Genomic DNA, 16,028 nt, shown 5'->3' on the forward strand with positions numbered 1-16,028 from the left:
CTCAGAAAGCGTATAGAAAAATATAAATTTCCAGCATAAACCAGAGCTTTTTGTTTTTCAAGATGGTTGGAATAAAAGTTAAATGCAACAATATTTTTAGAAATTTCATAAATTCCATTTAATTTTGCCCAAAGTAAACTATGGGTGCAAAGATTTCAATGTTAGAGGTTAGTGTTGGGTAAATCCAGAATGTTCCAATCTTGAAACCAATTCCAAGTCTTAAAGAACCAATTCATGATTCTCAAATATAGAATTCTAATAGCTTTTTAGAGGCAAGTATGTTTACACAAAATTTTCACCAACCTGATGCAGTGAATCTCCACAGATTGTTGAATATTACAATTTGATTCTTGATATCATTTGATATCTACCATTCTTAAATCTTTAGAGACCGTATAATAATACAAAAAATATTCCAAAAAGGGATTAATATAGATGCAAGACAAAGTTAAATACCATATCTTCTACTTTAACTTGACAGATTATAAAATGGACTTCCAAAATAAGTCTATATAATCTGGAAAAATATGGAAAAAAATTTTTGAAAAAACAAACAAAAAATTTGAGCTGAAAGGGTAATATAATTTATAACTTATTAATCTGGTTATCTGTTTACACTTTTTGTGAACTAGGTCCAAAAACACACCTTAGCCAAGTTAGACTCTGAGACCATTGTTCTCTTGCCTTTTTTTAATATTGATCAGATCAGAGTTGATGGCATCAATTAAAGTATTAAATTGATGGCCACTGGTATCAAACTAAGCTCATATGACTTGTGCAATTGGCAATCGCCAGCATACTGATGAACAGTGCAGAATTGAGCAAAACCGGGAGGATCAGGCATGTACAGGTTGAACAATATTGAACAATATGGGCCCTAAACAACTGCCTTGTGGAACACCACACTGTTGTTGAAGTGGCTCTGATTTCTCACTCCCCAGTTTTGTGACCAGAACTCAACTCTTCTGATAAGTTTGAAATCAGACTACAGTTTCATCATCACATCCATAAAATCTCAACTTGAAAATCAGCATCTCATGGTTAATAGCATCCAATGCTTGAGAGTAATCAAGTAACACAATTAAGATAAATTTCCCAGCATATTTTGCTTCGTAAAGGTCACTGAAGAAATTCAATAAATAGTGCTGTTCCTGTACTATAATATTTCCTGAAACCAGATTGCAGTTTTGTGACTATTTGCTTTTATTCTGTGAAGCTGTTTCTGATTTGAGGTGACGCATGAACGTATTATAATTTGTTAGTTGGTTATCTATTACCGATTTTTGGTATCAAAACAAAACGTTTTAGCAGTCGGTAATTTGTGTCCTATCAATCAGTCAATGATTAATGATGCAGTAAATCTCCACAGATTTGATTGTTGAATATTACCATTGATTCTCGAATCTGAATCTTAGTTGTAGATTAGGTGGATTCAAGATTCGGCATTTGGCTTTGACACGTCACTATTAGAAACAGTGTTAAGAAAAAATACAACACAGTTTTAATAACATCTCCAAGTGGTTATTTAGTGAGGAGAAGAACGTCAGATAATGGCAGATGAGATCATACAACACGTTCCGGACAGGAATAATAAGAACGTGGTAGGGAGGGGGAAGTTATGCAGTGTTCACAACAATAAAAAAGATTGAATGCTGTTGTAAATTGAATTTTAATATAGAGCCAAGTTAGAGAAATCTTACTGTACTTTGATAAACCTGGTAATGTATTGCATATCTTTAAAAGAAATATAGGGAATTGTCTATTGCTATAATTGTCTACAGAATTGTCTGAATTATTACAGAATTGTCTATTACTATAAGAAGTTTAATTCTATAGTTCATAACAAGTATTTTAATGTCACACTTAAATTTTCAGACTATGACTTTTTCACATTTGAACATTTATAACATTGTTGTCTTAGATGACAAAGATATACTGAAAATTTCAAATCTATTATTAATAGTTCCAACACTTGCCGTGAAGTAGAAAACAATGAACAACTAAATCACTAACACTTACAAACTTAGTTACTCTTCAATTTAAAAATAACAAAACAAAGTGGTATTAAAACACGTGATATATTTTAAAATAACAACAGAATAGTATAAACTTAGAAAATTTTAGGTAGTTAATAGTACAAAATAATTCATAATTAAGCTTCGAAACTTACATAGTTATTGGAATTATTGGGTTCTGCACCGAGAAATGACTGCTTCTCTTGTTTACAAACACTGCAAACAGAAAATATTTAATAAGTTTCAAACATTATTTTACCCAGGAATTGAACACATATCATAGGAATACACATTGTTGTACAACATTATTTGTTAATGTTTAAAACTTAAAATTTCCATGATAAATTTTTACAAATACCTCTATAGAGAATTAATTTCAGGACAGCATAAGTATTGCTGTAGGGAAATTCTTTTGTTGATTTTTGAAAATAACTCATTCTCTTCTATATTTGGTCTCCTTCAATAATATTTATACTCAAAGTCAATACCTAAGCCCATTGTATTTAAAATATTGTTTACCTTATAATATAAATCTAAACTATTCTGCTAAAGAATTAACACTTTGCAGTTGAAAAACCTTGCACTACTTTAAGGACTAGTAGAAACTGTTATGAACATTTGTAATACGTAAAAAACTGTACTGTGCTAAGCATCAAAGCTTGAAAGGCCACACAACGCCTGGCTTGGATAACACGACCAATTTTGACACTCAGCTAACGTAATTAAATTGTGTAGTCATCCTTTAAGAAAAACTGTGGTGCAACAACAAAAACTGATACTCTATGTTATTTGTTTAAAGTTTGTTATTGACGATGGAAAGTTTGAAAGAATAAAAGGATTTTGGACATTTTCCATTGTTATATTTGTTACCTTTTGTAACGATGCCAAATGTCTGAAATCCTGTTCCACTATGTTGATTCTAACATTAGTTAAAAATTGAATATTGCAATACACGCACACACATATTCATGCACCGCACACACATATTCATGCACACACACACACACCATTATATACAATAATACATTAACACTGTCAATTAAAGGTAATCTAATACCCACTCTTAAGTTTACAACCACTTATTATTCCCAAACCCCTCAAATTATAGAGATCAATTATTCTATCAGAAGATATGTGGTTTTGAAATATACTTAATTTGTAAAAAAATACTGTTTTAAATTAATTATGTTATTTACGAGCATGAATACAGCAATCCATCTGGGACACAAATGAGTTAGTGAATAAATCCTATTCCAGAAACAAATGCATTATTTAAAATTGGTTTAAGTTAGTTTATACAAGATGTTTCAGGAGGAATCTGCCATACCGCACAAGCTTGTTCCTCTCCATAAAATGATGAATAAAGTTCATATGAACATGGGTTTGAAATGCTTTGTTGGCAAATTATACAGGGTTAAGGATTTCACCTGAAATTCATCTCCCTCAGTGAAATTAACTCACACTGAAATGTTTAGGGAGTTAATTAGATAAATTGTATGTAAAATGAGCTGACAAATTGTAAAGAACCTGTCCCACAACTCTATCTCCAATGGCTGAGGAGAAAATCAGGGTAAAAAATAAAGGTTAGGATTGAAAACACACTTTTTGGATTTGGACTACAATAGCTACAACCATGGAGAAGTATTATCTTGTATTAGTATTTCAATATTGTTTAACTAGTATAATATTACTTCCCATACCATAGCTATGGTGGAAAGGTTTGAATCAATGCAAATGTTGATTTAACTGCAACTCACTTTCATCTTTGCACACAGTTTGAAATCTGACGCTTTCACAGACTTTAATATCTTGAAACATCATCATAAAACGCCTAAAACATTGTACTGCACTCAATTATGCACCTGATGAAACAAAGATAATAACTCTTCACCTAGATCACACTATATTATGTAGTCTAGTTATCTCTGATGTCAAAACGATGTAAAGAGTTCATTTTATATTAAAATTATATTATTTTGAGCTTCTTCGTTACTGACTGTTTTTATCTCTTAATACGAACATGACTCCAGATTCCAACAGTCAAGTTTATGAAAGTGTCAATTTCAGAAACTGTGCAAAGAGGAAGATGAACTGGAGTTAAATTCAACATTCACATAACATTACTATTATTACCTTTTATAATAACTGTACGTAACTTTGTAATTGTAATTCGTTTGAATAAAACTTATTTGAAATTAATCAATCAATTTCAGTGTCCTATTCACATTTGTATTGTTTTATTCCTAGTATCTTGTTTGTTTTTCATACTTTTCAGTAATATAACATAACTACTATGATAACTATATTAATTGTAATTTTTAATATAATTATATCATAAAAACTTAATTTTGGCTTTTTTCGAGTACTGTGCATATATAATATGCATGCAGTCAATAGAAACAGTAAAATAAACATTCTCAAAATGACATATTTTTTATTAATTTGGACACCAATAAAATTAAAGAAATATTAACATTGGTAAGTTTAATATTAATATTTCTTTTAATTGGCTCTTACAGAGATATTAAGTCAATTCTTCACAGTGTACAACAAAATTAACATATGATAAAAGTTTCCAGACTATCCATTACTTATTATCTAAAGTGACACAACATTTTTGTAAAATAAGTAAAATATGTTTTACTAAACAATTCCTGGAAATTAATTACCATACTTTTTACAAATTAATGAGTTATTTGGATTCAAATCAACATTTTTTTGTTCTTACACATACAAATTGCCTGGAAGGTAATTTATGTATAGTAGAGCCCCATAACAAACTACAAAATGGTTCTTTTAAAAAATCCAAATATACGGAATATATACAAAGACTCTTTGAACAATGAAATTAAAAACTGATTTTTTCTTTTTTCATAAATACTAAACATTATTATTATTCAAAATACTACACATCAATTTAAACTGCACAACAAGCTGATTAATCTGATATTAAAAACACCTACATAAATATAATTTCCATTATCAAAAACTTGCCATTGTGAAAACTGCAAAAATTAAAAAACGACTAGTTACTATACTCTTTAATTCAATTTCAATTCAATTCAAATCTTTTATTACCGTAAACGATATACATTACATGGTAAAAGTCAGCCATTTAGTCTAAAATTTTGCAAACATACCACAGTGTCACATTCATACATACATATTTTGCATTCATTAATTCCAGTCACTCGCCAATTTTCACTATTTTCAACGCCAGGGTCTATTTTCAAAATGGGTGGTCTCCCAGTTACATGCCAAAAACTCGCCGAAATTATAAAATGCCATTGACGCTAAAAAGCGTTTAAGATGGGTTTTTAACGCCTTAGGTGTTGGTGCATTTTTAATGGAAGCTGGCAATCTGTTGATAAAATGGACACCTGCTAGCGAAGGCAGGTGTTCATAAACCACCTATGTTCTATGTTTTCCAGAACGGTAGTTGTCTCTGCCTCTTGTCTCATATCCGTGCACGTCACGGCCCCTCATCAGGGTACATTTGGACATACAGAATGAAACTGTTTCCAGGATGTACAGACAGGGCAGAGTCAACAGTTGCAAGTGTTTGAAGGCTGGTTGGCACGACTCTCTAAAACTCAATTAGATCGAGATAATAATTAAGGAGAGCAATGTTATTTGGTCTTGTGTCTCTTATGATTTTTGTAATTTTGGGCTCCCTCTCCCATAGTTTTCCCATAGTTATAGCCTCTATAATTATAGTGGTCCGAGATGGCTGTATTAACCACAGACACTGCGACTTTTGGAATGTTGGAGATGACGTTGTCGATAGCAGTTTGTGTTGTTGGCGTTACTCTCGTTGGAGATTTGACCAACAACTCCAAGCCGAAGGACCGTAGCATATCGACAAGTCGTATTGTGGTAGGATGAGTGTTGTTCAGTGCGTCGACATTGAAATCTCCCATCAGGACATAATTCAGCTGAAGGTTCGTCAGGTCTATCAGTAAAGATTCTAATTTTGAAAAGAAAATATCATCGCTTCCATTGGGAGACCTGTAAATACCGACAACGATTGTTTTTGATTTGTTGATGTTGACTTTGATTCCAGCTGCTTCAAAATCTTTTTCCACTGTTTCCTTCATTGAAAACATTGTGAACTTGAAGTTGTTTTTTAGAAAAATCGAGACTCCCCCTCCTTTGGAGAGTTGTCTGCAATAAGAAGTAGCCCGATTGAAATTTGGAATTTTGCAGAGTTCAATATTTTGTTGTTAAACCCGTTTTCGGTCACGACAAGCACGAGGGCCATCCGGAAAGTAGTACCCGTTTCCGCTGCGTGAGGCGCGAGTAGCCGCCGGTCAAGGTCAGATCGCTACAGTGGCTTGTCTGCCTTCTCTGTTACAAGTTCCGTGACGCTAGCATTGCCTGTGTTGTTTCTGTGGCAGTTCATAATGTTTAAAAAAATTGAAAACGCCGCCAGTTGTGAAGTGAGGGCTGTAATAAAATTTCTCAACGCAAGAAACGTTCGACCTTGTGATATTCATCGCCAATTAAAGGAAGTGTATGGAGACAATGTGATGGAAGAGTCATCTGTTCGGCGCTGGTGTCGTAATTTCAACTTGGGGAGGGGGAACACACACGACGATGAGCGTTCAGGGAGACCATCTGTCATTACAGATCAACTGCTGAGGTCAGTAGACGAATTCGTGAGGAACGATCGGCGCGTCACAATTGATGACATCTGTGAACATTTCCCTAAAGTTTCTCGAACAATTGTTCATGAAATTGTCAAAGACCATCTGCATTATTCAAAAATTTGTGCAAGGTGGGTCCCTCGCATGCTTACAGATGAGCACAAAACCAAGCGTATGGCTGCTGCATTCACATTTTTGGAACGTTATTCTGATGAAGCAGACACGTTCTTGAATCGCATAGTTACTGGTGATGAAACATGGGTTTGTTATGCTTCACCTGAGAGTAAACGACAGTCAATGGAGTGGCATCATACTCATTCACCAAAGAAACCAAAAAAATTCAAGACTGTTCTGTCCACCAGGAAACTTATGGCAACCATTGTCTGGGATCGACGTGGTGTACTGCTTATTGATTTTATGGCCCGTGGAGACACTATTAACGCTAATGCGTATTGTGAAACATTAAAGAAATTACGGAGGGCAATACAAAATCGATGGAGAGGTCTATTGTCTGATGGCGTCATTCTCCTCCATGACAATGCCAGGCCTCATGCAGCGGGGATAACACAACAACTTCTGCAGCAATTCAATTGGGAAATTTTCGACCATCCACCGTATAGCCCGGACTTGGCCCCTTCAGATTTTCATCTCTTTACAAAACTTAAAGAGTTTGTGGCGGGAAAAAGATTTGACAGCGATGAAGAACTTAAAGAAGGCGTGACTACGTATTTCAATCGGCTGGCGGCGGAGGAATATGATGCTGGAATACAAAAACTCGTCACACGTTATGACAAATGCTTAAATTTGCTTGGAGATTATGTGGAGAAGTAGTTTAAGGTATGCTCTTTTCAATAAAAATGTTTATATTTGTTAATATTTACTTCTGTGTCTTTATTTCACAAACGGGTACTACTTTCCGGATGGTACTCGTATAACTGTGTTCTGTTCTTCACAGACGAGTTGCAGTTCATCGAGCTAGTTGGTTGCGAATTTAGCATTTTGGTGCAGCAGCCGAATGGAATTTTTATTTAGAAAATTTGCATTTGTTTGTTGTTGATTTGGCGTATCTGTCAATTTGTTCTGGCGCTGAAATATGGGGTCCCTTTTAGTTTCTATTTTTTCCTATGTCTGAAGTAATACAGTTGTAGGAGTCTCTAAAAAAACATGTTCCTTGTCTTATGTCTTCTTGACCGCGTCGGCATAGGAGTCATGTGGGAGGACGAATGACTCCGCAGTTTCTGATGACGCACCCTCGTTTCGGAGAGTCGGACGCGGGGACGAGGTGTTGGCCGTGGGCTGTGAAACACTGTCGGCTGATCCTGTTGAAGTCGACCACGCGAGTTCCGTATCTCACAGCCAGCTCCTGAATAAAAGCATTTACCAGCGCGGTCTCCAAGTGAATGGGATTGTCAGACTCCAAGTCGTGGCGGTGTGGGATAGTCACGATGACCATCTCGGTGTTGGTGGGTCTAGCCGCGATTTGCCTCTCTAAGTGAAGATATATGTTCGCCGAGATATATGTAAGATATATGTTCTTAATCACATTAACTATAAGGGTCACATTTCAATACTTTGTGAACAAAATCAGAATCCTTTGACAATGATGTTGTGTTACTACGATAACATCACCTAATTTATTTATTACAATTATTGTATTCAATCCCAATCCCAACAGCCAGTTCTAGCCAGTTCTCACACCAAGCCATTTGGAGTGCAATTATTATAGAAACTGAACATGTCTATTTATTTGTATTATCAGAACTTTAGTAGTTCTGAATCATTAAGGCTAAAAGTGCCGACATTAGTTCCAAACTGAGCCACCATCGAGCAGTACTAAGATGAAGCAAGTTTTCCCCCTTTAATTTTTACCAATTTTGATATTGAAAACTGATTTTAAAATTAGATGATCATAGAATTATATGTGTAGAAGCAGAAAAGTTTTTTATTTATAATAAGAAAATTATTCTATATAACTTTTATTTAAAATTTTAAAATGAAAATTTGCAGGTAGTCATTTTGTGAACCATATTTTTTTATGAATGTTTTAAATTTTGTACCTTTAAAATCAGTTGGATAGTTCAATCAGAATCCTTATTTCTGCTATTTATCTCTTAAGTATGTGTCACTGCCGCCAGTCCACCGAAACTACGCCATTCCTCCTGGCATCGGCAGTCCTTGATTCTAGCTCATAAAAACTGCTCAAATGCATTTGATTGCTAATACTTTCACTGCACACCTGTCCAAGAACTTGGACATTATCTCATTATTGTAATCACAGTATTAACAATCATCCTAGATAGATAATATTGTTCAGTGCCAATTGGTCAGCTTACAGCCTCTAATCTTCAGCTTGATACAGGTAAAGATTCATTTAAATACAGTATACACGTATTTGTTACAATAAAAAGGTCTCCCACAACATTATTTGAGTAAATAATTAATAGTGTAGTAAGGACATGTAACAATGATTATAACAAACCTCTAGTTAAAGTTTTATATTTTTATTCAAGCATTGGTATTAAATTGGATTTATTAAGTTACTGACTCTTATTCATAGATCTACAATATTCAAGATAACATTTACTGACAAAATTAGAAGACTGATAGCGGAAGTTTAAGAAAATAAGTATCTTGTGAATACCATAAATTGACACGTATTCTATTCTAATTCTAACTAACCAAATCTTAAATGCTGTCATAATATAGGAATTATGTCTGATTGAATAACAAATTTAGATTTTTATTATAGTAAAATAATATAATTTCACAACTAAATATTGCATTACAAATAATATTTATAATTTTACGTAAACTTCATAGAAATGTGAGTACTGCAATGAAGGATAATGGAATATTTGTATGGATACTATGGAATATACTACACTATACTATTTGTATGGAATATACACAGGATGTGGAGTACTTAATGCATGTTAATTCACGGTATTCACAAAATACTTATTTTCTTAAACTTCCGCTATCAGTCTTCTAATATAGTGTGATATATTACATGTTTGGAATATTTTTTGCATTTTCTCCGATCATAGCTTCCAGAACCTAAAACCACACTAGCTTGTAAACCACAATGATGTGGTTAGTAAATATTACATCCAGACTAAGAATTTTACAGAGACAGTTTTTGCACATACCTTGAATGTCTTCATTAGCTAGTCTTAACCAATAAAATGTTTATAGATTGAAACATTTGTGCAACAATTGTAACTAAAATATTTCCTAATACAGACCCGTAATGACACCTACAGAAAAAATATTAAGTAATTATAATCAACTTTTATTCTCATACTTCTTCAATATATTTTAAGGTTTTAAGATATCAGCCAATCAAAGTTATAAAAAATAATGTTTATATCTCAGTTATTATGCATGGTAGAGCAAAATAAAAAATGTGTTAAAATTGTCAGGTAACTTAAAATCAGGGTTGTTCTTACGTGTTCTTTTATATCTCCAGATAAAAATTACATCAATTTCCAGAGAACAGGCGTATACAGTTTTGAGCAGTATACAACAAAATTGTGGAAATATTGTAAAAACCATAACTGCCGTAATGTACAAGATAGACCTATTAAGATCCAAACTAAATTTTTGTACAGACAGTATTTAAATACAGCTCAGGTGAGTTTGTTGGTCAGTCTTGAACAATAACATGTGTCCAAGATGGCAGATATTTTGATTTCTGCTACAATTATAACTCGACTATTTATATTTAAGACTATTAGATCATTTTAAACAATTTTTATTCAGACACATTTCTCAATATCACAAAGTAAAGATGGTAGCCTTTCAAACTTTGCAAAAGAAATGACTATAGCTCAGTTATTATGTAGAGATAAACAAAAAGGTTTTTTCGAATTTTCTGGTCATTTGCAGTAATTTTTGTTTTCGGTTCTTACTAGGCTTTTACTAGGACATACAAGTTTTGAATAGTAGCCAACTTAGTAACATTGTGGAAATAATGCCACAATTTATAACCAATTCTCAACCAACAAAAAGTTTCAAGATGGTGGCCCTTGACATTATTTGTGTAAAACTACATTTTACACCAGAAACAAAATCAAATGTTTTAAGAAGTATACAATAACATTGGTTGTGTATACATTGGTATACAATAACAGAGAATATGTTTAAAGATAAATTTAGGATAGATTGTATTAAATTGAATCCATAATTTTACATAAGAATTTATATTCTTATGATAATTTTGTTTTGTAAGATTTATAAATAATTTAAAGTGGTGTACTACATTGACATGAAAACGTTTTAGTCATCTTACAATCAGTCTTGTGCAAATTAAAAGTCTAAACTAATAATGCTTCAATACTTCGTCATTTCGAGATGATAGCCACATGAGAGAGAGAATTTTCTTTATTCCAAAATATGTATTGTGATACATTAAATGTAAACATCAAGAACATTCATCGACTGTGTATGCTGCAACATCAGAGAAGAAGAAATCACTGTAAAGGTAATAGAAACCAGCATATCAGATCATACGGGACAACTATGTATCATAAAGGGAAGAAAAACTCAAACGCCAACCACAACTTGTTGGAGGGGTAGAAACATGAGTCACAGAAACATACTGACAATGAAACATATCCTTAGTCAAAAAATCTGGACAGAAGTATACAACTCCAATGAAGTTAATGAAGCATATGACAATTTCAGCCGAACTCTTCTTGCAGCACTCAATCAAGCATGTCCAGTGAAACATACCAGGTGCAAAAGAAGCGGAAACAAAAATAAACACACTCTTCACAACCCTAATGCTCAACAATTGAGGCAAAGACTTCTTTTCGCTCAAAACGCTTACAACACCACTGGTAGTGAGGAACATAAAAGACACGCTGCCCATCTCAAAAAGAATATGACTTGCAACTCCGCCACCTAAGACAACAAGACACAATAGCTAAGATAACAGATGCGGATAATAAAACAAAAGCCATCTGAGATGTCATAAACTTAGAAAGGCAGCCAAAAGAAAACAAAAATGCCCTCACCCAACTCGAGGTAGGTGGCCAGGTTACGTCCAGCCCAGTGCGGATGGCAGACTATCTTAACAACTTTTTTGTCAACATGGTTGAAGAAACCATCATAAACAATGGGCTGAACAATAAACAACCATTTACTCCGGCCTAAAATAGTTACATCCCCAACCTGACACTGAAGCCAACTAATTCAGCAGAAGTTGCCAAAACTATTAGTGGATTGAAGTCAAAGCCCTCAGCAGGATACGATGATTTATCTACCATAGTCCTGAAAAAGTACCAAGACGAACTTATAGAACCACTGGTGCACATTACTAATCTATCTTTTTTATCAGGAGTTTTCCCGTCTGCCCTGAAACTGTCAAAAGTGTACCCCAAGTTCAAACAAGGTGATGCCACAAAAGCAGGCAACTACAGGCCTATTTCACTAATCCCAACCATATCCAAAGTAATAGAAAAATTAGTGCTGATTAGACTTCTCGAACATCTTTCAAACAACAATCTCTTAACAGAATATCAGCACGGCTTCCTACCTGGTACATCTACAACTACAGCACTGATTAATCTTGTAGAGTTCCTACTAGATCAGCATGCAGAGGGGAACACATCAACTGCCATTCTTCTAGACTATAGTAAAGCCTTTGATAGTCTTGACCATGAACACCTTCTGAAAAAGTTAATGACACTTGGAATTCGTGGAACCTCAAAAGCATGGTTTACCAGCTACTTAACGGAACGAACACAAATGGTTGAGATAAGATACAACAATAATAGAGAAACGGAAAAGGTCAGATCAAGCACAAAAAAGATCACACGAGGTGTACCCCAGGGCTCTGTGTTGGGACCCATTATGTTCATTCTCTTCAAAAATGACTTCCCTAAGTACATACAGGAATACAGCAACTGCATCATGTATGCTGATGACTCAGTGCTCTTGCTCGGCAGAAGAACTCCTGGTCAACTAGAAATAGATGCATACACAGCAGTGAATATGGCTATCCAATATTGTCATAACAGCGACCTAGTTGTGAATGAGAAAAAGACAAAACAGCTCATTCTAGGGAGGTGTAGGAAAAAACTCCAAGGCTACCAGAAACCGATGACACCACCTTTACCAAGTACCTTGGGGTAACAGTTGACCAAGACCTTTTTTGGACACCACACATCAACAACCTCTGCAAAAAGCTAAGCACCAGACTGTATGTAATACAACGAATAAAAAATATAGGAAACACTATGACCACGAGGATTGCATACTTTTCACTGTTTGAATCCTATATCCGCTATGGGATAGCAGCTTGGGGAGGGACAACTTCTGGCAACCTGCAACGCATACTTTTGAAACAAAAAAAAGCCATAAGAATACTGGGTAATCTCCAACCACGAGAGTCTTGCAGGGATGCTTTCAAGCACCTCAAAAACTTAACAGTCATAGGCCTGTACATCCTGAAAACAGTAACGTATGTCCACATCAAGACTCCAGGCATAGCAGAAAGGGGTGAGCAATTTCATCACTACAACACCAGACGTGCCACTGACTACTGCCTTCCTGTGCACCGACTCCGCAGCACTGAACATAAGCCAAGTTACATCGGCGCCAAAATGTGGAACTGTTTGCCAGAGATGCTGAAAAAGGGTGGATCAACAACAATTCGCTCGTCACTTGAAGACCTGGCTTCTCAATCGACCCTTCTACAGCATCAAAGAATTCATGAGCTGACAAACTCAACCGGACTTTTGAAAAATTACTCAGAATTGTACTTGCTCCTCAGTAATATTGTATGATACAATACTTATCTTGACGATAACGTATTAAAGATATTTTTGATTTGATTTGAACATCAATATACAATATATGCAATATATATTATATATATATATATATATATATATATATATATATATATATATATATATATATATCTGTTGATACAGGGTGTTTGAAAAGTATGGGTACGGCTTAATATTTTAAAAACCATAGGAGATAACATCTATAAAATTTGCACAGTGTCATATGACTATGTAAATTATTTTTTCTTGCTATTACCATGACATGCCAACCATGGGGGGACGGCCCACAGAGGAAAACATGGAAATCTTAAATTGAAGCATGGGTCGAGTGATACCTCATTTGAAAGAGCTCACTTAGTAGAGTTGAATGCCGCAAACCGCATCTCAAAAGGTTTATCCAATCAGAAATGGCGGTTTGTTTTAGGTACACATTGTGAAGTACATTATGCGCTGCCATTTCTGACTGGATCGTCGTATTCTGATGCGGTACGCGGCGTTTCACTCTACTACCCAATGTGTTTTCACTGACGTTTATTAATTAGCAAGATGTTAAAGTTTGAACCTCATTGACACGTCCCAGTGGTGGGAGGGCATGGCTTTGTCCCTCGTGGCGTGATTTAGCCTCAGTCCGCGGCGAACCATTACGCGGTAAACGGATATATTCCGGCATGGCATATTTTAGTGTTTAACGCTGTTTTGCCATATTTCCTTATTTATTGTTTGTGTTCCTGTTGTATTTAGCATTATATTATCTTTTTATTTTGTTATTACTTTATTTGTTGGGTCGTTATAGGTCTATATTGTTCTATGCAATGGCGAATCCTGACGATGTTTTGTAAAATTTGTGAAAATTTGTTAAAAAATATAGGGGTCTGATTATTTTGTGATACTGTATTATTTTTTATTCCTATAGCCACCACTAACTAAAAAAAAATTAAAGTTGGTAAAATGTAAAAAAAATTTTAAAGTTAATTACGCGTTATGAGTCAAAATTGAAAGATAAATTCCGTGTGGGAAGGGTTAAAAATTTCTTCTGAATTTTAAAAATTTTATCTATACTGTATCTTTTGAAAACCCCCAGAACTCAATTCCGTACTGAAGGATTGAATAAAAATAAGCATAATATATGATTAAACGTGTTTTTAAATCTATGTTATGTCTCAAAATAAGCATTTGAAAGCATGCTGAGTTTAACCTTCTTAAAATAGTTTCAATGCACTTAGTCCAATTCAAATGTAAATCCAGTTCTAGCCCCAAAAATTTTGCGTTTCCACTAATAGAAAATCTCTGATGTTCAAATTCTAAATCATTACAATTATGATTTCTTGATTGAGGAGTACAAAATTTTACCAATTTAGTTTTTTCTTGGTTTAGTTTGAATCCATTTGTTTCAAACCATTCCTTTAATTCAGTTATGGTTTCACTGATTTTAACTTTTAATTCATCGTCATTCTTAGATCTAACAAGTGCAGTTGTATCATCTGTATAAAGTGTTAGACTGTTTGATATGTTTGCAGGGAGATCATTTATATACAAAAGAAACAAAAGAGGTCCCATAATTGAACCTTGTGGAACCCCAACTTTTAATTGCTCCCACTGTGATTTAGATTTAACATATTTTCTACAGATGACTGTCCTTTGATAACGATTTCATAGATAGGATTTGATCCAAGATATTGAATTCTTAGAAAATTTATAAGCATTCAACTTTTTAATGAGTGTATCATGGTTAACGCAGTCAAACGCCTTGGACAGGTCACAAAACACACTTACTGCGCTCTGGGATCCATCCAAGGCCCATGACACTTCGTCAATAAATTTAGATAATGCAGTCATTGTACTCATCCCTTTTCTGAAGCCAAATTTTTCAGAAGCTAAAAAATTATTTTTTTCTAGAAATGCTAATATTTTATTTAAAGCTGATTTTTCAAAAATTTTAGATAACGATAGCAGAAGTGAAACCGGTCTATAATTATCAGGATTTACTCTCTCTCCCTTTTTATGAAGAGGTTTGACTTCTGCGAACTTTAAATAATTTGGAAAAGAGGCATTTTGAAAAGATTGGTTTATAATAATAGCTAAAGGTTTTGCTATAAAATCTGAAACTTTTTTCATCACATTTACTGGAACTCCATCCCAACCTGCAGATTTTTTATTTTGTAAAGATTTAATTACTTTGAGTACATCATTGTCAGTAATGTTTTCAAAACCAAACTCTGAATACTCGTGGTTTACATTTAAGCCTTTCATAAGTTTCAGAGCCTTATGAGCACAAGGATACAGTCCAATTTCATTAGAAATATCTATGAATTTTTTATTGAAAAAATTTTCAATGTCTAGAGTGTTATTTAAACATCTATCAGCTACCACTATGTCCAAAAATTCTGCTTCAACTTTTTTACAACCCAGTTCAGATTTAACAATACTCCAAGCCGCCTTACTTTTATCATCTGAATCGGCTATGAATTTATTGTTTGTAAGTTTTTTTGCTACATTGCAAATCTTTTTAAAATTTATTTCTTTGTATATTTTTATTTCTTTTGGTAAATAGTTAAAACATTTTTCCCCAT

General features: G+C 34.0%; 1 protein-coding gene across 5 annotated transcripts in view; it reads right to left on the reverse strand.

The window, feature by feature from the left end:
* LOC124359366 overlaps positions 1-16,028 on the reverse strand; it is a 140,758-nt gene that overhangs the window by 101,730 nt on the left and 23,000 nt on the right. For all 5 annotated transcript variants that reach the window (XM_046812055.1, XM_046812054.1, XM_046812052.1 and 2 more), the window contains exon 4: positions 2,171-2,231. In XM_046812055.1, coding sequence (XP_046668011.1) covers positions 2,171-2,231 — 61 coding nt within the window. The remainder of the gene's footprint in view (positions 1-2,170; positions 2,232-16,028) is intronic.

Source organism: Homalodisca vitripennis, chromosome 4 (assembly GCF_021130785.1).
Source record: "Homalodisca vitripennis isolate AUS2020 chromosome 4, UT_GWSS_2.1, whole genome shotgun sequence".
Taxonomy (NCBI): Eukaryota; Metazoa; Arthropoda; class Insecta; order Hemiptera; family Cicadellidae; genus Homalodisca; species Homalodisca vitripennis.